The sequence below is a fragment of the Grampus griseus genome (genome assembly GCF_964374135.1).
Source record: "Grampus griseus genome assembly, chromosome: 20".
Classification (NCBI taxonomy): domain Eukaryota; kingdom Metazoa; phylum Chordata; class Mammalia; order Artiodactyla; family Delphinidae; genus Grampus; species Grampus griseus.
The window spans coordinates 42,269,227-42,296,841 of NC_139014.1; the positions used below are offsets into that span (position 1 = coordinate 42,269,227).

The following is a 27,615-nucleotide window of genomic DNA, read 5'->3' on the forward strand; positions in this document are numbered from 1 at the left end:
AACGTGTATTCATGCGAATTACAATGGAAATAAAATTAGCAAAACTTCTGTGGTAAAGCTCTAGTTACCTCCTCACATTTAATCCTAAAAACAACCACAAAGGGGTAACTTGTCTAAGGGGACACCTTGGAGTCGGTAGGGACGGGTCGATCACCCCTCAGCCAACTCCACTCCGAGAACCTGGTCTCTGGCTGGCATGGCCTTTTCCGGTCCTGCGCTCCCAGAAGTCCCGCCCAGGCGAGGGAAGATTTCCGGAAAGAATTGACGCGAGGAAGCCGGAAAGAGACCAGGGGCGGGGCCTTCAGGGCGCTCTAGCATTCCTCCTCTCTATGGCCACCGCCAATTGACATGTCCGGAGCGGCGAGGCTCCCCCCTATTGGACGCGCGGCCTCGCGTAGGCGGGCGGCCCGGCTGGCGGCGCGCTGACTGGCTGGGGCGCCACGCGGGCGGAGGGGCGGTGCATGGGGCACGCGGAGCGAGACCGCCGGCTGCGCCCAGGAGCGGGAGGAGGGGGCGCATGTGGGCTCTCCGCTCGCTGCTGGGGCTGCGGTGCGCGGCCGGGCGCGCCATGTCTCAGGGGCAGACTCGCCGGCCGCGGCCGCCCAAGGACCCGCTGCGGCACCTGCGCACGCGGGAGAAGCGCGGCCCGTCCTGGGTGCCTGGGGGCCCGAACACCGTGTACCTGCAGGTGGTGGCGGCCGGCGGCCGGGATGCAGGCGCTGCGCTCTACGTCTTCTCCGAGTTCAACCGGTCAGTGAGCCGCGCCGGGGTCCGGCCGGCCCAGCGGGTCCCCTGGCCAAGCCCCGCCCCGCAGGCCGCAGTGCTGAGCGCCCAGAGCATCGGGGCCCCTTCCTGGGCTTGGAACCCCGTCTATCCCCCCCCTTCCCAGCGTGGATGCGAGAGCCTAGATCCCTTATATCCCCGTCCGTGTGGCTCCGGGAGGCCCCGCTGACCTTTAGACAGACTTGGGTATAAGCGTTCCCTTCCCAAGCCTCGGCCCCGAGCCCCGTCCCGTGCACCCCAGGACCAGGGCCTCCTAGTTCGTGTTGGGGGTGGGCAGGTCTGCGGAGGAGGTGATGCGGAAAGGACGCATCTCGCCCCAGTTCGAGCCTACTCAGGCCCCAGATCCCTCCCTGCCTCTGCTGAGGAGGGTTCAAACCCCAGCATCCCAACAGCAGAAATGCGGTTGGTAGCACAGCACGTGTTTTTAGTTGTTTTCCCCTGTGGTGTACAACAAAGCATATAAACGGTGGCAGAGGTTTTACAGAACCGAATCTAACGACTCTCTGGTGTAATGTTCGTCCTTTAGGTATCTCTTCAACTGCGGGGAAGGCATCCAGCGACTCATGCAGGAGCACAAGTGAGCCAGCCATTTTCCTGCGGGGCGGGGAATGACTCTGCGGCTTTGAGGCAGGAGGGTTGTTACAGCAGGAGAATGGGTCCCTGGTCCTTCTGTTTTGTCCTGCTCCAACGCTTTCTTTTTCTTAGGCTGAAGGTGTCTCGTTTGGACAACATATTCCTGACCCGAATGCACTGGTCTAATGTTGGAGGGCTGTGTGGTGAGTATATTCTTTCCCGAGTCAGGGGCTGGGGGGAGGTGTCTGGGATTTTAACCTGCCTGGCCCTTTTTTTTGCCCGACTTTGGAATCCAGGGGCTCTGGAATACTTTTTATGCCGGCCCCGTCAGCTGCAGCAGGGAGAATCAAAAGCTGACTCAGAAAAGTAGATTTGAAAGTAGACGCTGCCTGCAGGTGTTAACCATCGACCTCATTTATTGAGTTGCTGGACTGGAGGTGTGGGACGGACTGGAGAGTGTGGTGATGCTGATTACAGTCAGTATATCAGCATTCACCATTGAGACTGTCCACTCGCTACCACAGATGCCCAGTGTCCAGATTACCCCCTTGTTTACGCCCATCTATGAGAAGGATCGAGATTGTTTTGCCGCCAGATTCTGTAAGGTTCGTGGAGCGGGTAGGAGGGAGTGAAGGCTGAACCAGTCTCATTCCCAGAGCTGAGACTCAGGTGAGGCCAGGAAGCTCCCAGGGTGCGGAATCTGTGGCCTGCCTCTGACTTGGCACGATTTTGCACCCGAGGTGCCTCACCCTAGTATCAGTTCCTGCATGTTCTGGAGGCATTTGAGTGATGGCCGGTGTCCCGCGTAGGTCTAGCCAGCATCCCTTCCGCTCTGCACATGCACAACAAGCAGAAAACCAGCAAGTGGAGTAAGGAGTGCGCCTCCTGGCCGCAACTACGGGTCAGGGTGATGAGAGATCTGATTTTATTCGTCCCTTTTAGGAATGATTCTTACTTTAAAGGAAACCGGGGTTCCAAAGTGTGTGCTCTCTGGACCTCCACAACTGGTGAGTCTCTCCTGACTCAGCTGTCAAAGCTAAGCCCTCCAGTTCAATGTGAGTAACAAGGGTTTCCAATTTTACAAATCAGCCTTCTACCCTCCAGAGTTAATTGACGATGGCATAAATACTTTGCCTTCCGAGTTAAAGACACCTGAGTCCATAAACCTTATTAACTCTGTGACCTTGATTGAGTTACTTTCCTTTCTGGAGCCTCAGTGTCTTCATCTGTGAAATGGTTTGCAGTTGTTAAGGATTAAACGAGGTAACACGCAAAACAGTCATTCTTTATCAGGTGTTTCACGCCATATGGACACAACAGATGTCAGCTTTTATCCTTATTTATTACATTTCAGACATCTTCGTCCCTTCCCAGCCAGCTAAGGACACTGTCCAGAGGTTGTGTACACCTTGTTAGCGTAAGGGTTCGCTTCCCAGGTGCTAGGGTAAAAGGCCAGCCCTGTAAAGTGTGTCCCCAGAGTAATGCTGCATGGTCGTCCCTCTGTCTTCTTCTCGTTGGTCTGTCCCTACACCTTCTACTGCCATTGCTTCCCATGTCCAGTCCTACCCCCCTGTGACCGTCCAGCACTGCGGCCAGAGGGACCCCTCCCAAGCGGAACCGCAGGCGGGTCACTTCATCCTAAAACACTTCAAGGGTCTTTGTTGTACACACAGTGCAAACGCCTTCACGTGGCCCACAGGTCCTGTCGGCCCAGGCCCTCGCCGGCCCTGGCATCTGTGCCCTGGTCACCAGGCGGGGCTGCGGGCCGGCTTTTAGCTCTTCACGGAAGCCCCTTCCTGTCTCAGGCCTTCGTCCACGCACCAGTTCCCCTCTTGCCACGCCTGTGTCCTTCCTTCAGGGCTCACCTCAAAGGGTGTTTGCTCAGGAGCTGCCCCGACTCTCCAGATGGGTCGGATCCCAGCTCCCCGCGTTTTTCGTATCTGCAGGTCCCTCAGCACCATGGCTGCTGGTTGTCGCTTGTATTGTTTCTGTCTCCCCCTGGATTCTTAAGTTCCGTGAGGGCAGGGACCCCATCTTTTCACTGCTGACCCCTTGGCATCTAACATATGGTGGACACTCAGTAAATATTTGTATGAAGGAAGTTCAGAATACTCTGTGAACTGTGTTTTATGTCGGTACCTTTGATGCCTCTCGTGTACTTGAACGTGTTGCTGTGTCCTCCTGTGCAGCCATCACTGCTCACTTCCTTATTTTTCTTTCTTAGGAAAAGTACCTGGAAGCTATCAAAATATTTTCTGGTCCACTGAAAGGAATAGACCTGGGTATGTCCTTGATTCTGACTCATTGCCATTTCTGTCTCATGTCCCCGTCTCTCAAATCAGAGTCCATAGAAGCTGACGACATTAAACCTTAAAGTCAAACGCTTCATCCACGCGAGATGAATTTTTAAAATAGCGTTTGCTGCACTCGCTGCGCCCTCACCTCCCGCTTCTCCCCAAACACGGGCAGGGGAGGTAGGAGTGAGTTAAAAGCTGCTGCGTGCTGGGTGGGGGTCTCCCTTGGGGCCCCGAGGCTCCGCCCTGGCCCTACAGGTGGTTCTCGTCATCCAGTGGCCTTGGGTCCCTTGTAGTTAGAAGGGCTGTGAGCGGCTGACTGGGCGGGAGGCGCGTGGCCGCTTGACGGGAGGAGGCCTGGCCGATGTGCCGGCAGAGCCCGGTGCGTCTCTGGCTCGTTCTTCTGTAGAAACACTAGTATTTTATCTCAGAATGTGACTCGGGCCTCGCGATGCCCAGCGTTTGCCTGGGTCTCTCACGTTTAAGTCTCGGCTTCGTGTTTACTTTAGCGGGTTATCGCCTGTGACCGTCGTGGGTCTTCTCCCGTGGCTGACCTAAATATTAGTGGCTGATGAAAATATGTTTTCGCTGTTTTCCTAAACACTTTGGTTTACTCAGAAATTCTGGCTTTAGTACAGACTCCCGCCAGAGTCGTGGGCAGCGATGTGGGCTTGACCCTCACGCCTTCCTCGTTCGCTGCTGCAGTCACTGTCCTGTGGTCTTTTCCCCGCAGCGGTGCGACCCCACTCCGCGCCGGAATACCAGGACGAGACCATGACCGTCTTCCAGGTCCCCGTCTACAGTGAGTGTGAGGCCGCGATTCCTAGGAGTGGGAGGACGTGGGTCCGGGGTCAGGAAGGCAGGTGGCAACAAACTGCCGATCACTGGCCTGTGTACCCGGCTTTGTGTTCTGAGCACGATTAGGAAGTTTAGCCGAGGAGTTCCTGCCCTGAAGGAGCTTATGACCTTGAGGACAGACGCGTTTACCTCGTATGTAACGATCGTGATTGCACTTTGGGGCGTCAGGTAATCAGGCTCTGCCCTCAGATCTGCCCGTTTATCGCCAGGGGTCAAGGTGTGGGCGCTCTCCTGGGATGCAAGGGCTTGGAGAGGTGGGCACAGGCGAGCCTTGTTCGTAAGCGGCAGCCCGGCGGGAGTGCGGTTGGCGGTCAGAAGGGCTCGAGGGCCTCCTCAGGCCCCGGGGCCCGACGTGCGGTCCTCGCTGCAGGCGAGGCACTGCTGCGTCCGTGCCGCCCTGGGGTCTGGCTGACGCTCTGCGTCGGTCTCCCGAATGTGGGCGAGGTGCAGGGCCGGCTCCTCGCCCGTCACCTGGTCTGAGCTTGCCGCGTGCAGAGGAGGGCAGACGAGCCCGCACCCCCGGCCGGAGGAGCCCGGGACCCGCCGGGAGACGGGCCTGCGCCGGCCCAGCTCACTCTCCTCGCGTGTCCTCCCCCGGCCGCGCCCCTAGCCTGGCGTGCGCCCGGCTCCAGCACGTGGCCCCGTACCCTCGGACACGTGCGAGTGATCAGTGCTGAGCCCGCCCGGCGAGCCCGGAAGACCGGGCAGCTCAGAGGGCCGGACGGGGCGGGGGTCGCTGAGACCAGCCGCCGTGTGCCCGCCTCTTGGGGCAGGGATTTCTTTCGTTCGCCACACCGCAGCCTGCGGGACCTTAGTTCCCCAACCAGGAATCGAACCCGGGGCCCCATGCAGTGAAAGCATGCAGCCCTAACCGCTGGACAGCGACGGGAGTGTTTTTCTGACCTTGACTGAACTGCCTGCCTGGTGGTGCCACTCCTCGTGGCGATGGGGAACCTTGGGCCAAGGTCTGTGCGGAGCGTGATGGCGGTGGATAAAGCAGCTGAGTGCGCGCGTGCTCTCTGCTCAGCGCGCTCTCGAGTCCCCGCTGCGGTCAGGCTGGGACCCGGGCAGAAACCTCAAGATGAGGAGGATGGGCGTGTAACCCAGAGCCAGGCGGGGAGGTGGCCAGTAGAGGACAGGCTGGCACGGTGGGCGGCCTGGCTGTGAGCTTGCCCTCGGCGTGTGTCACTTGCCCGTTTCCCTTCCCGACCAGGTGAACAGGAGAATGGGAAGCAGCAGACAGCGCAGAGTGCAGAGAGGCCGAGTCCAGAGCCGTCTCCAGACCCGGGACCGGCAGAAGGGGAGCAGAACCTGGCGGATGGTAATGGCGCGTGGGCAGCGGCGCGCCGGCGGGGGTGTGAGCCTGTCTTAATCCGTTCGCTGCTTCTGTTCTACATTTGAATCTTTGTCATAAAGAAGTTCAGTGTGCAAAACAGACGCCTTTTCTTACCGCGTTAGGATTCGGGCTGTGGGGCAGGTGAGAAGGTTGTCTTTAAAAGCGGCTACACGAAGCTGTAGGGGCCAGTCCGCAGCCCTGGGGAGCCCCAAGCTTTGGCTTCAGTTTAACCAGAGGAAGAGCAGGACCTGGCAAATGATTGATTGGGAGGCTTTGTGTTTCTCTTTTTTTTTCTTTTTTTGGTATAAAGTTACATTGTTTATTTCCTCATACAGCATAGATCATTAAGTCTTTACAATTCGTTACAGTCTTGGGATTTTTTTTTGAATTGCCATTTCACTTGTAGCAAGTCAGTGTCATCCCCAGATCAAAGTCACTTCTTTATATGTGCACCCATCATATCTGCAGAACCCCACACACAAAGGTGTTCCAGCACAGTGTCAGCAGTGCAGAGAAGCCACGATGAACTTTTTGTCTCTCGTTAAGGCAGCAGTAACGCAAGTTAATTTTTCCTGAGTGCAGAACCTAACAGCTAAGCAGGCAGAACAGTTATATCAACGAGTGGATTTGCACCTTTTCTTCCAGAATGACAGCCTACTGGGAAACTGGATTAAAATGCCAGGATGAGACGTATCACACGAATTGGGCTGCTTGAGGATGCTGTCGTCCAGGGGTGGGCAGGGTTGATAAGTTACTGTCTGTGCCTCGAGGCCGTGTCTGTCTGAGGACTGACAAGGGGCTGGCCCTCTGTGCTGTCCTTTTTGGGTGGCTCGGGTGAGGGCTGACACCCACGTCGTTTCTGCAGGCCTTGTAGCTTTTGTGTTATTTCCCATATTCCTACACTTGTTTGTGAAGCACGTTACAACTTACTTTTCCCCCACATCTCCACTTCTAGGTAAATCTAGGTAAAATGTCATTGTTTTAAACATTTCACTTGCCATTTTCTGGTTGGCATTTTGCACTTTTGTTTACTCAGATCTCAACACGAGTAGGAAAAAGAAAAGATCTGCTTGAGAAAAAATACCAGTGTTTCTTTGACCTTTGTATCCGAACAGTTCCCTCCATATAAGTTTGTGTGAAGTCAGATTAGGTATCAGACGATCACCGATCTGTGGCACCTGGAGACATTGCTATTTACCTTGTGTGGTCGGATTTGTTTCTCCTCAGGTGTTGGCCAGAAAACGCACGGCAGGGACCCCTCCTTGGTCGTAGCTTTTGTCTGTAAGGTAAGCACCTTGCCGGACGCTCTGCATGAACATGTGTCTGGTGACCTAAGGGTTTCCAGTAGTTTGAAGGTAGCAGCTCCTACCGTCACCTGTGTTCAGAGGAAACAGTTGCCCTGGTTCCCAGTAAACCACCTATGCTTGTATGTACTTCCAGATTCTCTTCCAGCCAGAGTCAGGCTACAGAGACATGTTTCATATTTGGCTGTGAGCTTCTCTCTTGAACTTCAGAAATAGTTGATAAGTTTCTGAAGTTAAAGACAACTTTTTTTTTTAGGAATTTTTTTTTGTTTGAAGTATAGTTGATTTACAGTGTTGTGTTAATTACTGCTGTATAGCAAAGTGACTCAGTTATACACATATACGTTCTTTTTTATATTCTTTTCCATTATGGTTTATCACAGGATATTGACAGTTCCCTGTGCTATGCAGTAGGACCTTGCTGTGTATCCATTCTATATATAATACTTTGCATCTGCTAATCCCAACCTCCCACTCCATCCCTCCCCCGCCCCGCACCCACCACAAGTCTGTTCTCTGTCTGTGAGTCTGTTTCATAGATAAGTTCATTTGTGTCATATTTTAGATTCCACATATTAGTGATAGCATATGGTATTTGTCTTTCTCTTTCTGACTTACTTCACTTAGTGTGATAATCTCTAGTTGGCATCCAAGTTACTGCAAATGGCATTTCATTCTTTTTTATGGCTGAGGAGTATTCCATTGTAGATATGTACCACATCTTTATTCATTCATCTGCTGATGGACATTTAGGTGGTTTCTGTGTCTTGGCTGCTGTGAATAGTGCTGCTATGATCATAGGGGTGCATGTATCTTTTTGAATTAGACTTTTGTCTGGATATATGCCCAGCAGTGGGATTGCTGGATTGTATGGTAGCTCTATTTTTGGTTTTCTGAGGAACCTCCATACTGTTTTCCATAGTGGCTGAACCCATTTACATTTGCACCAACAGTGTAGGAGGATTCCCTTTTCTCCACACCCTCTCCAGCATTTATTTGTAGACTTTGAATGATGGCCGTTCTGACCGGTGTGAGGTGGTAGCTCATTGTAGTTTTGATTTGCATTTCCCTAATAATTAGCAATGTTGAGTGTCTTTTCATGTTCCTATTGGCCATCTGTATGTCTTCTTTGGAGAAATATCTGTTGAGGTCTTCTGCCCATTTTTGGATTGGGTTGTTTGGTTTTTCTGGTGTTGAGTTGTATGAGCGGTTTGTATATTTTGGAAATTAGCCCTTGTTTGTTGCATTGTTTGCAAATATTTTCTTCCATTCTACAGGTTGTCTTTTCATTTTGTTTATGGTTTCCTTTGCTGTGCAAAAGCTTGTAAGTTTGATTAAGTCCCATTTGTTTGTTTTTATTTCTGTTGCCTTGGGAGACTGACCAAGAAAACATTGGTAGGGTTTATGTCAGAGAATGTTTTGACTGTGTTCTCTTCTAGGAGTTTTATGGTGTCATGTTTTATGTTTAATTCTTTAAGCCATTTTGAGTTTACTTTTGTGTATGGTGAGAAGGTGTGTTCTAACTTCGTTGATTTACATGTGGCTGTCCAACTTTCCCAACACCACTTGCTGAAGAGACTGTTTTTCCCATTGTATATTCTTGCCTCCTTTGTTGAAGATTAATTGGCAGTAGGTGTGTGGGTTTATTTCTGGGCTCTCTCTTTGGTTCCATTGATCCATTTGTCTGTTTTTGTGGCAGTACCATGCTGTTTTGCTTGCTGTAGCTTTGTAGTATTGTCTGAAGTCTCGGGGCAGGTTATGCTTCCTGCTTTGTTCTTTTTCTTCAGGATTGCTCTGGCAATTCTGGATCTTTTGTGGTTCCATATGAATTTTAGGATTGTTCTACTTCTTTGAAAAATGTCATGGGTAATTTGATAGGGATCACATTACATCTGTAGATTGCTTTAGGTAGTATGGCCATTTTAACAATATTAATTTCTCCTATTCAAGAGCATGGGATATCTTTCCATTTCTTTAAGGCATCTTCAACTTTCTTTATTAATGTTATAGTTCTCAGCATATGTCTTTCACTTCCTTGGCAAGGTTTATTCCTAAGTATTTTATTCTTTGGGTTGTGATTTTAAAAGGTATTATTTTTTTACATTCCCTTTCTGATATTTCATTGTTAATGTAAAGAAATGCAACTGATTTCTGTATGTTAATCTTGTATCCTGCTACCTTGCTGAATTGGTTTATCAGTTCTGGTAGTTTCTGTGTGTAGTCTTTAGGGTTTTCTATATATAGTATATTATTTGCAAATAATGACAGTTTTGCCTCTTCCCTTCCAATTTGGATACCTTTAAATTCTTTTTCTTCTTTGATTACTGTGGCTAGGACTTCCAGTACTACGTTGAATAGAAGAGGTGAGAGTGGAACATCCTTGTTCCAGATTTTAGCAGGAAGGCTTTCAGCTTTTCACCATTGAGTATTATGTTGGCTGTGGGTTTGTCATAAATAGCTTTTATTATCTTGAGACGTGGTCCCTCTCTACGCACTTTGATAAGAGTTTTTATCATGAATGGATGTTAAATTTTGTCGAATGCTTTTTCTGCATCTATTGATCGTGTGTTTTTTGTCTTTTGTTGACGTGGTGTATCACATTGATTTGAGTATGTTGGACCATCCTTGTGAACTTGGGATGAATCCCACTTGGTTGTGGTGTGTGATCTTTTTTGTGTATTGTTGGGTTCAGTTTGCTAATATTTTGTTGAACTTTTGCATCTATATTCATCAAAGATGTTGGCCTGTAATTTTCTTTTTTGGTGTTGTCTTTGTCTGGTTTTGGTATCAGGGTGATGATGGCTTCATAGAATGTCTTTGGGAGTGTTCCCTCTTCAATTTTTTGGAAGAGTTTGAGAAGGATTAAAGGACTACTTGTTCACAAAAAGCTTTGTTTCCCTTCAAATGAATCAGGCCTTTATCGAGGCTCCTTCACCTCTTTTAGTTTATATCATCTTCCTGTAGTTGTTACACTGCTGACGTACTAATTTTTTTTTTATTGGAGTATAGTTGCTTTACAGTATTGTGTTTCTACTGTATAGCAAAGTGAATCAGCTATACGTATACATACATCCCCTATTTTTTTGGATTTCCTTCTGATTTACGTCACTACAGAATTGGGTAGAGTTCCCTGAGCTATACAATAGGTTCTCATTAGTTATCTATTTTATACATAGTATCAATAGTGTTTACATGTCAATCTCAATATCCCAGTTCATCGCCCCCCAACTTGGGAGCCATACATTTCTTCTCTACATCTCTGTGTCTATTTCTGCTTTGTAAATAAGATTGTCTACACCAATTTTTTCAGATTCAACATGTATGCTTTAATATATATTTGTTTTTCTCTTTCTGACTTACTTCACTGTTTGACAGTTTTCTAGATCCATCCATATCTCTACAGATGACCCAATTTTGTTCCTTTCTATGGCTGAGTAATAGTCCATTGTATATATGTACCACATCTTCTTTATCCATTCATCTGTCGATGGACACTTAGGTTGCTTCCATGTTCTGGCTATTGTAAATAGAGCTGCAGTGAACATTGTGGTGCATGTCTCTCTTTGAATTATGGTTTTCTCAGGGTATATGCCCAGTAGTGGGATTGCTGGGTCATATGGGAGCTCTATTTTTAGTTTTTTAAGGAACCTCCATACTGTTCTCCGTAGTGGCTGTACCAATTTACATCCCCACCAACGGTGTAGGAGGGTTCTCTCTTCCCCATGCCCTCTCCAGCATTTATTCTTTGTAGACTTTTTTTTGACGATGACACCATTCTGACCGGTGTGAGGTGATACCTCATTGTAATTTTGATTAGCATTTCTTTGATACTGACTGATGTTGAGTATCTTTCCATGTGCTTTTTTAATTTTTATTTTTTAATTACAGTGTGTGCATAATTTACCTCTTGAAATTGGCCTGTTGAAAGTCAGCCCCGTTTTGAATTCTTTTCCGATGATTTACCCCAGGGCATTTCTTGAGGGCAGGTGTCATTCACAGCCCCGCAGGCCTTGTGAAGATCAAGTGCCCCTCAGCACTGGTTTTAAAGTTGTTGTTACGGGAAACGGCCACAAGGCGGCAGCATTTCTCCGTGACCGGCTCTGGGTCCCGGCAACCAGAGCCTGAGGCAAAGTGCTGTTCCTGGGTTGCCAGTTAGAGGGCAATGGGCCAGAAGAAACGCCCCAGGCTTGTGTCTCGGGACTTCTTCCCCTCACCCCTTCCGGCCCGCCTTCAGCCAGTCCCCACTTCGGCGTCACCGCTCTGCCGAGGGTGCTGTCTTCCGTGGGTAGGTGGGGCGACCCAAAGGAGGCGCGGACTCGGAGCTCTTCCAGCGCGTGGGCGCCACCATCCTTTGGGCGCACCCTGCTTGGTTTCGCTGATCATATGGTTTTTACCCTTCCATTTATTAATAGGAATAAACCCGCCTGGGTCTGGAGAGGGTGCGGGGCTCGTCTGCTGGCATGTCCTCCCTGGCTCCCCTAGCCCTTGGCGGTCCAGCCTTGGGCCCCAAGCCTGCTCGGGCTCCAGGGACGTGACACCAGCTCAGGGCACCAAGGCCTGAGGGGCACAGATTTGGCATTTCTTTTTTTTCTATTTTAAATTTTATTTTTTATTGGAGCGTAGGTGATTTACAGCGTTGCGGGTTTTGTTATCACTGCTGTTTTTTCCTCCGTGTACAGGAACTTGATTTCCTCATACATAGACCTATGTGTGCTTTTTCGGGTCCTCTTCCCATATCGGTTATTCCAGAGTGTTGAGTAGGGTTCCTTGTGCTGTAGCCTGGGTCCTTGTTGATTATTTTATAAATAGGAGTGTGTATATGTTAACCTCAACCTGCTCATGTCTCCCTGCCCACCGCCTTTCCCTTTCGGTAACCACAGGTTTCTCTTCTGAGTCCGTGAGGCTGTGTCTGTTTTGTAAAGTTCATGTGTATCCACTTTTAGGTTCCACCCATGAGTGGTGTCATATGATACTTGTCTTTCCCTGTCTCACTACCTTCACTTAGTACGATCACCTCTACCTCCTTCCCTGTGGCTGGAAATGGCATTATTTCATTTTTTTCTTTTTAATGGCTGAGTAATACTCCATTATGTCTATGGACCCCATGTTTTTTTTTTTTTAATTACAGCAGAAATATTTCTGAGGATTTGGGGATTGCTTTTTTTTTTAAATTAATTTTTATTGGAGTATGTTTGCTTTCCAATGTGTGTTAGCCTCCAGTGCACAACAGAGTGAATCAGCCATACACGTACAGATATCCCCTCCCTTTTGGACTTCCCTCCCATTTAGGTTACCACAGTGCATTAGGTAGAGTTCCCTGTGCTATATAGTGTGTTCCCATCAGTTGTCTATTTTATAAATAGTACCAATAATGTGTATGTGTCAATCCCAGTCTCCCAATTCCTCCCGCCCCACCCGCTTCCCCCTTGATATCCATACATTTGTTCTCTACGTCTGTGTCTCTATTTCGGCTTTGCAAATAAGATAACTTAGACATATTTTCTAGATTCCACATATATGCGTTATTATATGACATTTGCTTTTCTCTTTCTCCCTTATTTCACTGCGTATGACACTCCATCCACGTCCCTACAGATTACCCAATTTCGTTCCTTTTTATTGCTGAGTAATATTCTGTTGTATATACGTACCACATCTTCTTTATCCATTCCTCTCTTGATGGACATTTAGGTTGCTTCCATGTCTTTGCTATTGTAAATAGAGCTGCTATTAGCATTGGGGTGCATGTATTTTTTTGAATTATGGTTTTCTCTGGGTATATGCCCAGTAATGGGTAGTTCTATTTTTAGTTTCTTAAGGAAACTCCGTGCTGTTTTCCACAGTGGCTGAATCAATTTGTGTTCCCACCAATAGTGTATCGGAGGTTCCCTTTTCTCCACACACTCTGCAGCATTTATTGTTTGTAGATTTTTTGATTATGGCCATTCTGACCAGTGTGAGGTGATACCTCATTGTAGTTTTGATTTGCATTATTCTGATAATTAGTGATGTTGAGCATCTTTTCACGTGCTCGTTGACCATCTGTTTGCCTTCTTTGGAGAAATGTCTGTTTAGGTCTTCTGCCCATTTTTTGATTGGGTTGTTTGTTTTTTTGATATTGAGCTGTTTGAGCTGCTTGTATATTTTGGAGATTAATCCTTTGTCAGTTACTTTGTCTGCAAATATTTTCTCCCATTCTGAGGGTTGTCTTTTGGTCTTGTTTATGGTTTCCTTTGCTGTGCAAAAGCTTTGAAGTTTCATTAGGTTCCATTTGTTTATTTTTGTTTTAATTTTCATTACTCTAGGGGATGGGTCGAAAAAGATGTTGTGATATATGTCAAAGAGCATTCTGTCTGCGTTTTCCTCTAAGGGTTTTATAGTGTCTGGCCTTACATTTAGGTCTTTAATCCATTTTGAGTTTATTTTTGTGTATGGTGTTAGGGAGTGTTCCAATTTCATTCTTTTATATGTAGCTGTCCAGTTTTCCCAGCACCACTTACTGAAGAGGCTGTCTTTTCTCCATTGTATATATATTTTTTTAAGTTTTAAAAATTTATTTTATTTATGTTTGGCTGCGTTGGGTCTTCATTCCTGCGCCCGGGCTTTTCTCTAGTTGCGGCGAGCGGGGGCTACTCCTTGTCGCGGTGGCTTCTCTTGCTGCGGAGCACGGGCTCTAGGCACGCAGGCTTCAGTAGTTGTGGCGCACGGGCTTAGTTGCTCCGCGGCAATGTGGGATCTTCCTGGACCCGGGCTCAAACCTGTGTCCCCTGCATTGCCAGGCGGATTCTTAACCACTGCGCCACCAGGAAAGCCCTCTCGATTGTATGTTTTTGCCTGATTTGTCATAGATTAGGTGACCATATATGCGTGGGTTTATCTCTGGGCCTTCTATCCTGTTCCATTGATATATATATATATATATATATCTGTTTTTGTGCCAGTACCATACTGTCTTGATTACTGTGGCTTTGTAGTATATACTCTGAAGTCAGGGAGGCTGATTCCTCCAGTTCTGTTTGTCTTTCTCAAGATTGCTTTGGCTATTGGTGGTCTTTTGTGTTTCCATACAAATTGTAAAAGTTTTTCTTCTAATTCTGTGAAAAATGCCATTGGTAGTTTGATAGGGATTGCATTGAATCTGTAGATTGCTTTGGGTAGTATAGGCATTTCACAATATTGATTCTTCCAATCCAAGTACATGGTATATCTCTATATGTGTTTGTGTCATCTTTGATTTCTTTCATCAGTATCTTAAAGTTTTCTGCATACAGGTCTTTTGCCTCCTTAGGTAGGTTTATTCCTAAGTATTTTATTCTTTTTGTTGCAGTGAGTGGGATATTGTTTCCTTAATTTCTCTTTCTGGTCTTTTGTTGTTAGTGTATAGGACTGCAAGAGATTTCTGTGTATTAATTTGTATCCTGCAACTTTACTAAATTCATTGATTAGCTCTAGTAGTTTGCTGGTGGCATCTTTAGGATTTTCTATGTATAGTATCATGTCACCTGCAAACAGTGACAGTTTTACTTCTTCTTTGCCAGTTTGGATTCCTTTTATTTCTTTTTCTTCTCTGAATGACGTGGCTAGGACTTGCAAAGCTATGTTGAATAATAATGATGAGAGTGGGCACCCTTGTCTTGTTCCTGATTTTAGAGGAAATCATTTCAGTTTTTTCACCATTGAGAATAATGTTTGCTGTGGGTTTGTCACATATGGCCTTTATTATGTTGAGGTAGGTTCCCTCTCTGCCCACCTTTTGGAGAGTTTTTATTATAAATGGGTGTTGAATTTTGTTGAAAGCTTTTTCTGCATCTATTGAGATGATCATATGGTTTTTATTCTTCAATTTGTTAATATGGTGTATCACACTGATTGATTTGCATATATTGAAGAATCCTTGCATTCCTGGGATAAATCCCACTTGATCGTGGTGTATGATCTTTTTTGTGTGTTGTTGGGATTCAGTTTGCTAATATTTTGTTGAGAATTTTTGCATCTATATTCATCAAAGATACTGGCCTGTAATTTTCTTTTTTGGTGTGTCTTTGTCTGGTTTTGGTATCGGGTGATGGTGGCTTCATACAATGTCTGGGAGTGTTCCCTCTTCAATTTTTTGGAAGAGTTTGAGAAGGATCAAAAGACTACTTTTCATAAAAAGCTTCATTTCCCTTCAAATGAATCAGGCCTTTATTTAGGCTCCTTCAACTCTGTTTTATATCATCTTACTGTAGTCGTTAAGCTTCTGACATTGGACTAATTTTTTTCTCTCTCATTTTATTACAACAAAGTTTAACAGTCCAGAAAAGTCACATGACCTTGATGGGTCGACCCTGGACTAATTGTAATATTGGCTTAGCATTCACAGAGGCCTAGATTGGTAAACCGAAGTTGGTCAAATTCTATGAAAATGTGACTACAATCACGTGTTTTTCAGATCTGGCTAATTGCCTACTTTCAGTAGGACTTGGCATTAAAATTTTATTTTACTAGAACCTGCAGCAAACAGTTGTCTAATCTCCGGTAAGACTACGTTGCTTTTTCGTGAGCTCTGATTTTTTTTTTTTTTTTAAGCAATATATTTGATTTAAAGTCGACTTGGTAAAGTTGATTTTAAAATACATTTGTAATTTTCATCCATTTGTAAAAAATTTTAACACCAGCAAGTGAACACAGTTATGAAAGGTCAGTAGTAATATTAGTTGTTAGTTGTAAAATTGTTGCCAGTATAACTTCTATCAACTTACTTACATAGTAAAAAGTAATATCTATATCTATAAAAATAGTTTATATCTATTTTACTTAGATATAAAAAGTACTTAACTTCTGTAAAAGTTAAGTACTGTTGCCCATAGGCTTATTGCTTCTGTGTGTCTGAATTTTTAGGCAGCAGAATAATTTTCTAGAGCAGTTTACGTGGTAATCTTTTGAGTGGCATCGCATCAGTCCTTCCTGAACAGATCACGTCGAGCATGGTGTGTCCTGTGCGATCAGGGCACTGTCTGGGGGCAGCTGTCCTGGGAGCCGCGTCGCTGCGGGCTGCCTCCTGCGTCCTGGCCTCTGGCTCTTCCCACCTGGTGCACGCTGCTCCCGCTGTGTCATCCTGCAGCCCCTTTGCCCTTCCCTGAAAATGGGCTGCTTCTCGGCACAGGGTTCAGAAGGCGGTAAAGCAAAGCTAGTTCAAGTTCTGGGAGGTGGGAGAAATAGGCTCTGGGTGTGAGGGTCTGAGAAGCTCTTGTCCGATAGGAGCCTGGGCTTCGGGCAGCCGTCTGCTGCCCTGGGGCCTGTGAGCTGGCCTTGGGTTTTCAGACGGGAACAACTTTCTCCACGGGTTGAACTGAGCTTGTCGTGGAGGCATGGGTTTTGCCAGCCTTAGACCTGACATTCCTGTGAAACATCAGAAACATTTTGCTTCCATCCAGTTTCATCTGGGTCTGTGGTCACCACAGTGCTTGTTAATGTCGTTATCTGAAGGTGTCATCTAAGTTCTGTCATCTTTGTATTATGTGCTCACGTTAAGCTGTCATCATTCCTCTAGGATAACGTTTTCCAAGATAGAAAATCCTAGAGTCCTAATAAGGCTTTCGGATCCAAACTGGAGACTCAGCCCTAAGAGTAGTGTCCTAAATGCAGGAAGTTGAAAGGAAAAGCAAATAGCTTCTAAAGATCTAAGGAAGAAAATGAAATTCAAATATAAGTCAACCCTGAAAGACTCATTAACATTTTATGCCATTTCTGACTTTTTCCTGTTATTAGGTGTGAAATACGTGGATTTCTAAAACGTTGGGACATGAGTTTTTAAGTACAGAATGATTACGAGGTTTTGTGTTAGGATTATTGGTTTCCCTTTTAACATAATAAGAGAATACTGGGAACTTTTTATTGTAACTTCGTATAAAAGCAACAGCACAGTTTTGCCAAATACGTGAAAAGTAGAGGAGAAAAACCATCCACACGCTCTACCCTGTCCTTGTCACTGGAATGCCGTGTCACGTGGTGGTTACGCGATCATTTCTGCTAGAATGTGTTCTGGTGACACTCCTTTGGCTGTTACTTGACCTGCGCAGGATGATAAAAGCAACAGTGTTTTCTCCTCCAGGTACTTGGAGGACACGTCTTATTTGATGTGGAAATGGATTGCATTTTATTAGATGTCTAAGGAGTTAATGGGAAATAAAACACCTTGGTTTTAAATCATTCAGCTTTTAGTGCTAAACTCAAGTGATTTCAAAACGAATGATGAAAACCAAGCTTCTTCATCAGTCACTGGAATTACATGGAGATCTCTTCCTTACAGCTCCACATGAAGAAGGGAAACTTCTTAGTACTCAAAGCGAAGGAGCTGGGCCTCCCAGTGTGAGTGGCGGGGACAGCTGGGGGGCCTCGCCGGGCTCGCTGAGCTCCCAGAGCCCCGCCCTCACCGAGGCCTCGCCTCTCGTTTCAGCGGAACAGCTGCCATTGCGCCCATCATTGCTGCTGTCAAGGACGGGAAAAGCATCACATTCGAAGGAAGAGAGGTGAGGTGCCCTGTTGCTGCGGTCTCAGCAGTGACAGGCAGGGGCCGGGACGCTGGACAGAGTCACTGCCTGGGTCAGGCCCTGCAGACACCACTTCTGAGGGCACTGAACAGCTTGGATTTCAGCACTTCGCTGAGCGATACAGTAGGGTCTCTTGTCTAGGCTTGTCGTGCGCATCAGCGCTGGCCGTGTCGGGCCATTTCTGGAGGTTGTCTCTTTAGGATTTGGGGGTCTCCTTATAGGATGGATGCTCCCCCTTGTACTTGAGCTCAGGGTGGACCCCATAAGGGTGGAATTCAGATGTGTGGCCCAGGGGAATGATGATGTCACGAGATGTGAGGACGTCAGGACCACACGACCTGAGAGAACCGTGCGTGCCATGCCGGGCCGTCTGGCCACGCCAGGTGTGAAACGCCCTCTGCCAGCCGGCGGCCGCCTGTCTGCGTGTCAGCGGAGAGGGCGAGAAGGGCGCAGGTGGTGGTCTTATGTCGGCGCTTCTCTGGAGGGGGTGATGCGGCGTTAGCAGGTGACTCCAGGGCCTGCCCTGGGAGCACATCCTGACCTCAGTGACTTCACAGATTTTGCCTGAAGAGATCTGCACCGCCCCAGACCCCAGGGTCACTTTCGTTGTGGTAGAATGTCCAGACGAAGGATTCATTCAGCCCCTCTGTGAGAATGCCACCTTCAGGAGGTAAGGAGGGGTCTCCGGGCGGAGAGGTGAGAGCCGACACTGCTCGGGAAGGCCGGCCTGGCACTGACCTGTGCTGCCGCTGCCGAGGCCTGGGCCACCACGGCTCATGCAGCGCCCTCCCTGGCTGCCCGGCCCCGGGTCCGCGTGTCCTGAGTTTGCACCACTTGACCCAGCAGAGCCCCCTGCTTCCTTCCTCCCAGTTTCCAAGGAAAAGCCGAAGCCCCCGTGGCCCTGGTGGTCCACATGACCCCGGAGCACGTGCTCCTGGACAGCAGATACCAGCAGTGGATGGAGAGGTAGGAGCCCCGGCGCACGCTAGCCACGGTTCCAGTGCCGCCCCTGCCCCCCGCCTGAGCTCTCCCTGGGGTTCCCGCCCTCCCTGGATCCTGGGGGCGTCCCCGCTTGCCTGGGGCTGGTTTCCCGAGCTCTGAACAAATCCTGCCTCTGGACCATCCCGTGCGTGTTTCCTAAAGAAGAGTCTTGCAAGGATAAAGCCGCAGCTTCAGTTTACTGAATGTCCGCGACACGTCAGGCAGCAAACACGCTTCATTTCCCTCTCCCGATCTTGCCCACAACCCATGTTCAGTGACTGGGAGGACGGGTCCTACTCTCTTGTTTTCGTTGGCCGAGGCCGGCGCCGGGTGGAAGGACTTGCTGGGGTTGGACCTGGGCTCGTGATGACGTGTGGTGACACTGCCCTCCCCCGCCGGCCCCGGCAGTCCCTCCTCGGCGCCCGGGTCCTCTGCCCCTCGGGGTCTGAGTGCTGACGCCCATCACAGTTTTCCTCTTTCTCCCCCCATGCTCCCTGTGTGTCCAAGTCCCCAGCGCTGTACTTGCCCCTGGCTTTCCGGGTGCTCTTCCCCCACACCCAGGGCCTCTGACTTTGTAGAGACGCCGGGCTCGGAGGAGGAGGGGCAGGGCTGCGTCTGGCCACGTAGGGTGACCTCGGTGGACAGGTCGCTCACCCTCTTGAACATTCCCAGTACCTGGCCGCCCCGCCCCCGGTGCCGCCCCGTGGGTGGGAGTCTTCCCAGAAGGACACTGTGCTGACGGTGTGCGCGTCCGTCTTAGGTTCGGGCCCGACACCCAGCACCTGGTCCTGAACGAGCACTGTGAGTCGGTCCACAACCTCCGCAGCCACAAGATCCAGACGCAGCTCGGCCTCATCCACCCCGGCATCTTCCCCCCGCTCGCCAGCCTCCGCCCCAAGGTAGTGGCTCAGCTTGGCCCGCTGCCCACCCCGCAGGCAGCTGCCCCCCGCGGACCGCGGCTTCTTCTCTTGCAGGAAGGAGGGCTTGCCCCTTGCGTGCCCCTGGTCCGCGGCCAGTGTCTCCTCAAGTACCAGCTCCGGCCCCGGCGCGAGTGGCAGAGGTGGGTGTGGTCTCAGCCGGCGGGGGGCGGGGCGCGTCAGGCTCGTTCGGGGGTGGGGGTGGGGCCCAGGGGTCCGCGGCGCAGGCTGCTCAGCCGCGTGGTCTCCGCGTCGGACCCGGGAAGAGCCGCAGACGATGGGTGGCAGACGGTGGCTGCGTCCCATCATCAGCTGACCCGGGGAGGCGGGGAGACGGAGGCTGACGGCCGTCCTTTCCTGAAAGTTGCCTCTGCTAACAGCCGTGTGTGCGTTGTTTTGGAATGTGGAAAATGAGTGAGCGTAGGGGGAAGAAAGTCAGCCCTAATCCCATCACCCTGACACGGCGGTGGTTAGCATTTTGTGTTTTTTATCTCTGAGTACGTGGGGACGTGTTAAAATACACGTCTGCACCGCGGGTTCAGGGCCTGACCCGCTGCCAGTCTTTTCCCGTCATGAGAGGCTGCGTAAGGACACTGTTGCCCGTGTTCCAGAGACGGGGGTTGGTGTGTTGGAGGCATTTCCAGCTTTTTGCTGTTGTAACGAAACAAGTGCCTTATATAAAAGTCCTTGAGGAGAACCGTGTTCCCTTAGGGTGATTGTGAGGGGGGTTAGCGGGTCGGGGGCGGCGCTGCCCGAGGCGCCTGGTGAAAGGCGCTGTAACGTTCACCCCAGCCAGCCTCCTGAGAGGTGCTTGCTGCCCTGCATCTTTAACTTTTAAAATCTCACCCTTGAATAACTGGAAGTGGCCCGTGCACGCCGTGGTGTCTGTGTCCGGGCAGACCCCGTTCTGGACCACTGCTGGACACCGGGCACTGTTGCGGTGAATAGTTGGGGCCCTTGAGGGGCCCCCTTCCCTCCCTCAGCTCCGGGGGATGCCCGATGCTAGCGGGTGTAGTGAGCAGAGGTCAGGAGGCTGCGTAGAGTGCCCACACCGTCCCCCCCCCCGACATGTCAGGAGTGCCAGGGCTGCCCCGTCCCGCTTTGAGCTGAGAGGTTCTGAGCAGCCGGAACTGTGAGACCCCCTGAGCTGGGAGAAGGTCTGCCGGGCAGGAGAGCGGAGCTGCCCCAGGCCCCAGTCACTTAGATTTGAAAGCACTTTCTGCAGGCGGTCCCCAGGGATTGAGCTGGCTGTGCAAGGTGGTTGCCTGGGGCCACACGCTCCCCCTGATGCCCTGAGATGCCTTCTTCTTGCAGGGATGCCATCATGACCTGCGACCCTGAGGAATTCATTGCCGAGACCCTGGAGTTGCCCAATTTCCAGGAGAGCGTGCAGGAGTACAGGAAGACTGTGCAGGACGGCCCGGCCCCGGCGGGTGAGCCAGACCGGGACCAGCCCCGGTGTCTCCTGGCCCCTGCCCTCCTGCAGCTGTTCACACAGCACTGAGTGGAGGGTCACCGTGGCCCCGTCGAGCCCCGTGTACCTGCTGAAGCCACTGCTTCTCTGGCCTCCACTTAAGACCACCAGTGCCGGCCCCCGCCCGGACCGGTTAGGTTGGAGGCTAGGTGACAGTGCCCAGGCTCTCCTGGCGAGGCCCACGCTGAGCTGAGTGCGGCGGGTCTGGGGCCTCCTGTGAGGCCCTGGGCAGAGCTGGTAGTCTAGTCCTGGTGTTGCCGGGAAGGATCCACGGAAGGTCCTGGCCATGGCACTCACCTTGCTGGGCTCTCACCGCCCTGACAGGAAGAGCAGTCTGGGGAACTCCGGGACCTCTTTCTAGTACTTGGTTTTCCCAGTGTTGTGTTCAGCTCACGAATGAGGCGGAGAAACAAGGCTGGACCAGAGGGCGGGTTCAGGTTTAACCCAGCTGGCACCAGGCCGGTGTTTTAAGATGCCCTCCTGGCTGCACATGCCGTGGGCTTGAGATGGGTTTCTGGTTTGCACGTTAAAGGGCCATTTAGATTACATTCGTAAACGTGCACCCGGGGCCTGTCAGGCCGAGCGGGGCCCCATTTTCAGAATCTAGGCGGCTCTGCCTCTTCTCTGGGGAGCTGGCCCCCCTCGGAGCCACTGCAAAGTGCAGCAGGGCCTGTGCCGGGGGTCCCCAGCCCCGGGAGATAAATGCTGACTTGTAGCATGAAAAGGTGGCCTTTGCTATTTAACACTTAGAGCAACTCTGCTGAAGAAGGGCCCGTGGAATTCCTTCATTCTCCTTCCCAGGCAGCACCGGGGCCCCTCGCCCCAGGCCCGTGTGTAAGGAGGTCAGACCACCAGCCCCTCCTGGGGAGCTGGACTTAACTCCAGTGCTGGCTCACTTCTGACCCGAAGAAGTGAACAACTTGACGTGTCTTTCCATAGAGAAGAGAAGCCGGTATCCAGAAGTGGTCTTCCTCGGAACGGGGTCCGCGATCCCCATGAAGATCCGGAACGTCAGCTCCACTCTCATCAACATCAGGTATTCATCGTGCACAGGAGGGGCCCGTCAGCGGGGAGCCCGGGGCTTTCTCAGCAGACCCTGCTCCACCCGCCAGGCTAACCTTGCGGTGCAGCCTGTATGTCCCTGGAGGCCCGTCTTGGCTGGGGGCCCGGCGGGGGTGGGGGGCAGGCGGTTTCCAGCCTCCGTAGCTAGCTGGACTGGAGGGAGTCACCCAAGCTGGCCGCCCGTTACGTCTTCGGATGCAAACCACTGACGTGTATCGTGTATGCCGTCGCCCTGCTGAGGGGCCGTCTCGCTAAGTTTCCACGTGCCTCCTGTGAACCAGTGACTGGCCACCTCCTGCACCCCCATCATCGGTGCACCTGCCCCAGGCTGCTCACGGCTGGCGGTGGGGCAGACCCAGGCCAGGACTCGCGTCCGCCTCTGTCTCACAGGGCCCCTCACTGGTGCCACTGGGGTGCGGAGTGGCTTTGGGGCTCCTGGGTTTGCCTGGTGGTGGTGGTCCGCAGGGAGGCGGACCAGGGCCGTCTGCGGGAAGCCAGGCTCGTTTAAGTTTTGCTTTGTCACCCGGGTGCTGGTGGTGGTGGATAGCTAACGGCCAAAGAACACGTTAGGCGTACTTGGCAGTTGTCAGGGGCACCCCGACAGCAGAAGCGCATGGGTCTGGGACGTGTTTCTCTCGTGACGGAGGAGCTGGCGGGAAGCAGCCCCGGCCTTTCCCGGAGGGCATTGGTGCAGCCGCTGTCTCCGGGCCGCGCCAGCTAAAGCAGAGCCTCGGAGTCTCCTGGCGGCCACAGCGGCTGTCACCACGTTCCTTCTAAGTAGAGTCTTGTGGATTTCATGTCCTCACCCTCTCCTACTGCAGAGACTCTCTTGGGTGCCCAGCATCTGTGTAGCTCTAGGTACGCTCCGTGCACTTCACGTCACGACAGTATTTCGTGTCACGAGGATGGACGTGTGAGACCACCATCCTCTTGACAGCAGCTCCCGCGGGAGGAACTGAGCGGTCCCGGGAGACGGGCACCCAGCCTTGTCCTGCCCTCCTCCCTGAGGGCAAACCATCTCCTCCCACCATCTCCTCCCATAGCTCCGACGTGTCCCTGCTGCTGGACTGCGGGGAGGGCACCTTCGGGCAGCTGTGCCGCCACTACGGGGACAAAGTAGACCAGCTCCTGGGCACCCTCGCCGCCGTGTTCGTGTCCCACCTGCACGCGGACCACCACACGGTGAGCGGGCCGCCTCCCTCTTCCTGGCCGCGCACCTCCTCCCAGGCCTGGGCTTGTCCGCAAGCCCGGCGCCACGTGCGTCTCACCTCGCCACGCGGCTGCTCGGAGCTGCCCTCGCCCGGAGGCGGGCGGCTGGGTCTGTTAGAGGGCCGGGCACCCAGGGCCCCAACGCGGGAAGGAGGTCGGGTGTGGACCTGGCTGATGTGTCCCCTCCTTTTTCCCAGGGCTTGTTGAACATCTTGCTGCAGAGGGAGCGGGCTCTGGTGAGTTGTGCGGGACTGGACTGCCCTTCTGCCTTTCTTTGGAATGAGCGCATGCGCACAGACACGCACACAGACATGCACGCGCGCGCACAGCCATACCTCGGGCCGCAGCACGCCGTTTTCCCTGCAACGCGCGCCGTGCGCTCGGCGCTCTGATCTCCCCGTTCCAGGTGTCGCTGGGGAAGCCGTGCCACCCGCTGCTCGTAGTGGCCCCCACGCAGCTGCGGGCCTGGCTCCAGCAGTACCACACCCAGTGCCAGCCGCTGCTGCACCACGTCAGGTGAGCGCCCGGCTCGGGCCCTGGACGGTGAGCGTGCGAGGCAGGCTCAGACCGCAGGGAGACGGGGAGGCGGTTCCCACCTCTAAACGTTCCTCTGCCTCGACGTGTTTCTCCTCGGCCCTCCTCACTTCTGTTCCCGATCCTAGATCTTTGCCAACACTTCCCCCAGACACAGTTCCAGGGCCGAGTGCCCTCGCTCCCTGCCTCAATGACGGAATTAAATTTTCTTTATCATAGCGATTTGGGGGTCCTCTCCAGTCAGTGACTTGAACTTAAGATTAAATGTTTGTTTTTTAATCTTCTCACAGTATTATTCCTGCCAAATGCCTTCAGAAGGGAGCTGAGGTCTCCAACCCCAAAGTGGAAAGGTTGATTAGTTTGCTGCTGGAAACCTGTGGCTTGGAGGAGGTTAGGGGAGGGCCCGGGCATGGGAGGGCGGGTTGGGGGACAGGGGCGTGTGACGTGGGGAGGAGGGGGAGAGGCGGTAGCTGGGCCACGAGCCCATCACCCGCTTCCTCAGTTTCAGACCTGCCTGGTCCGGCACTGCAAGCATGCCTTCGGCTGCGCGCTGGTCCACACGTCCGGCTGGAAGGTGGTCTATTCGGGGGACACCATGCCCTGTGAGGCTCTGGTCCAGATGGGTGAGCAGGGGCAGTCACCTCTGGTCCCCCCAACGATTCTGGCTGTCGTCCTGACTCGCAGCCTCCTCCCAGGGCCCAGGGACAAGTGCTGTGGGCACCCCAGGTCGGCCGGTATTCTCAGAGGGCCTGTGCTTACGCTCTAGGGAAGGACGCCACCCTCCTGATCCATGAGGCCACCTTGGAAGATGGCCTGGAAGAGGAAGCCATGGAAAAGACACACAGGTAGCGGAGCCCCCTGAGCCTGCGTCAACGGGTCCCCGCTCCTCCCCGCTGATGCTGGGCTGGTCTGCTTCCCTCCGGGGGCCCTGGGGGCTTCTGACCCCAGGCAGTTGTTTCCCAAGCCTTGGTCTTTATTTCTGCAGCGCCCTCCAGGCAAGGTTCTGGGGGAGGCGCGGTTCGGGAAAGAACTGGAACTAACGGCTTGGGAAAGAACTGGAAATAACGCTGAATAAGTGGGAGGCCGGGGGCGGATCTTGCGCTATTTAAGGGAAGAGCGTGTTGCCTGAAGTCGGCAGCCCCTGCTTTTCTCAGAGGTGCTCACTGGTGGGAGGTCTGAGAGCACAGAGCCTGGGCTCCCCTGGGGGCAGTGAGAAGACCGGCTCGGCAGCAGGGAGCCCCGCCCCCGGGTGCCCGACCGGCAGTCTGGGCGGGGGGTCTGCGTGACTCGCTCCCTCCAGCCTCATGTTGCCCCATCTCTGCAGCACCACCTCCCAGGCCATCGGCGTGGGGATGCGGATGAACGCAGGGTTCATCGTGTTGAACCACTTCAGCCAGCGCTATGCCAAGATCCCGCTCTTCAGCCCCGACTTCAACGAGAAAGTCGGCATCGCCTTTGACCACATGAAGGTGCGGGACCGCTGGGGCGGGGCAGGTGGGGGGGGGCGGGGCTGAGACGCCCTACATCCATGCGCAGGTGGCCAGGCTCGGGCCACTGCCCAGCACGACTGGCACGGGGCCTTCTGGACACGGTCCATTGAGAGCCTCTAGGCCCAGTCGGTGCCCAGAGTGACATCATCTGAGCTTCTGCACAAGCCTGGGAGGCAGCGTCCTCCTCCTGTGTGGTCAGGCTGGGCCTGTCCCCACCACTGGGCATGGGGGTGCCCGGGTTCTGCCCGGCTGGGCCTGACACGATGGCTGCATCTGCCGACGGGGGTGTGGCCGATGCCTGGGAGCCGTGATGGCCTCACCCCAGCCTCTGCTTCGTCTCGCTTCGTAGGTCAGCTTGGGGGACCTCCCAACAGTGCCCAAGCTGATGACGCCGCTGAAGGCCCTGTTCGCCGGGGACCTGGAGGAGATGGCGGAGCGGCGGGAGCGGAGGGAGCTGCGGCAGGTGCGGGCGGCCCTGCTCGCTGGTGGGGACGCGGAGCCCCTGCGGAAACGGGCCCCTGACGAGCAGCCCCCGAGCCCGCAGAGCAAGAAGGTCAGGGCCCAGTAGCGACGCGGCGCTGCGGAGCCGCTGCGCGCTGGAGGAGAGGAGGCCGTCGTCGACTCCGTGCACGCTGCGTCTTCGGTCTGTCACGTGCAGTCAGGGCGCGCCCCCCGCTGCGGCCCAGCCGTCCCCTCTACCCGGAGGCAGCCGGGCCTCAGAAGCGCGGGGCTGTGGATGCAAAGCCTCCAGGAAAAGCGTCTCCAAGGACGGAACACAGTGAAGGTCGCGTTTGGAACCCGAGTGCTTTGTCCCTGTGCCACCACTGGGGACCCAGGTGCCTGGAAACAGTTTGATCGTGGCGAGGCCCTTTGGGACCTGCCCCCAGGGAGACAGACACCACACCTCAGCAGCCTGGTTTTTTGGCAGAAGTCAAGTTGTGCAGACTCACAGCCGTGGTGGGCCGGGCCCGGCCGTGCAGGGGCTCCGGGGAAACGCAAGCCTTCCCATTGTTCCGGCGAAAGAGGAGGCCGGTTCCTTGCTTGCCCCTGACGAGAACCACTCACTGCCCTACAGAGTGCTGAGAAATACTGCATGGGGTGGCTCCAGTGCCCTCCTTTTTGAGGATGAACAACACTGAGGTTAGTGTTTGTTTGTTTGAAAAGTGAGAGAATTTTTAAAAGAAAGATGTCTCTAGCATTTGCATATTCTTCCCTCCCGGGAGACTAGAGAAGGAGCTTGAAAGTTTCAGGTGCTGGGAGACGCAGACTAAGGACTTGCTGTGACCTCGGGGTCCCTCCCGAGGCAGCGCCTGGCATCAACTCCCGTGGCCCTTGAGCTTGTTATTAAAACAAGATAGGCCACACTCAGGGATAATAAATCTATTTTAATACCATTACCATTGACGACTGTTTGTACATGTATTTAAAGGTAACTCACTCTCAACCCCCCCGGGCCTCATTACAAATTGGGTACTGAACTGCCCTGCCAGCAAGCGAGCAAAGCCGTTAATGTCGAAAGTTGGCAAATCCCACTGTCGGAGGAGGGTTAGTTTACACTTTCTGTTGGGAAAAATAAGCATTTAAGTTTCTCATTGTACACCTGTACATGGATTTGGGGTGAATGGCTCAAATTAAACAAATATAGATTTCATATATACAAATATTATATCCTGTATAGGCCTGTCTATTGTAAAAGGATAAAACTGTAAGGTTGGGCTTCGCATGCATGACCCGAATCTATTTCTCACTCCCTTCATCCGAGCTGTGACCAGGCTCCCCGGGTCTCCTCCCCGAGGGCTGGGGGGGGGGGCCTTCGTGGGGAGGGTGAGCAAAGCTCTCCACGCCACAGGGCCGAGGGCACAGGCCTGGGGTCTCCGCGGGCTGGTTTCCCCTTCCTGTCTGAGCTTCGGGTAACAGGGTTATTGCTATTCACCTGGGACCTCCAGAAAGAGGCGACCCCACATCTTCGTGCCCTGGATGCCCCGATGCTCCTGGGCGGCTGCACTTAGCTACACCTAGTGTTCGGGGGGAAGGGGGGCGGCCTGGGGAGCTACCTTAGGACCCTCTTTAAATTCAGAAATAGAAAACCATAAGATAGGAAAGGGAGCTTCAGTCCACGGCGTGGAGAAGTAAAACTGTCAGATGTCGTTTTTAGCCATTACCTGTAGAGCCCACAGATGAAGGTTCGCCCTCCCCTGCGAAGCAGCAGGCCGGTCAGGGCCCCGGGCTTCTCGGCTCCTGTAAGCAAGCCCCCCACCCCGTCCCCGC

At 52.3% G+C, this 27,615-nt stretch overlaps 1 protein-coding gene across 3 annotated transcripts; it reads left to right on the forward strand.

Moving 5' to 3' along the window:
- Positions 1–517: 517 nt before the first annotated feature.
- On the forward strand, positions 518–26,744 carry ELAC2 (elaC ribonuclease Z 2; the record flags this gene model as incomplete). 3 transcript variants are annotated; one of them, XM_082680007.1, is made up of 24 exons in its annotated part: positions 518–750; positions 1,310–1,360; positions 1,489–1,559; positions 2,299–2,363; positions 3,581–3,638; positions 4,384–4,452; positions 5,722–5,829; positions 7,072–7,130; positions 17,440–17,498; positions 17,587–17,659; positions 18,238–18,350; positions 18,551–18,646; positions 19,422–19,560; positions 19,636–19,721; positions 20,893–21,011; positions 21,992–22,088; positions 23,158–23,296; positions 23,521–23,559; positions 23,730–23,839; positions 24,148–24,247; positions 24,360–24,480; positions 24,624–24,702; positions 25,182–25,326; positions 25,697–26,744. In XM_082680007.1, the coding sequence occupies 24 exons, from the start codon at positions 518–520 to the stop codon at positions 25,913–25,915; spliced, it is 2,448 nt and encodes an 815-aa protein (XP_082536133.1). In that variant the 3' UTR covers positions 25,916–26,744. The 3 variants fall into 3 exon arrangements, with proteins under 3 accessions (XP_082536133.1, XP_082536134.1, XP_082536132.1); XM_082680008.1 differs by having other exon boundaries at positions 24,360–24,459; XM_082680006.1 differs by having other exon boundaries at positions 19,422–19,721.
- Positions 26,745–27,615: the final 871 nt, after the last annotated feature.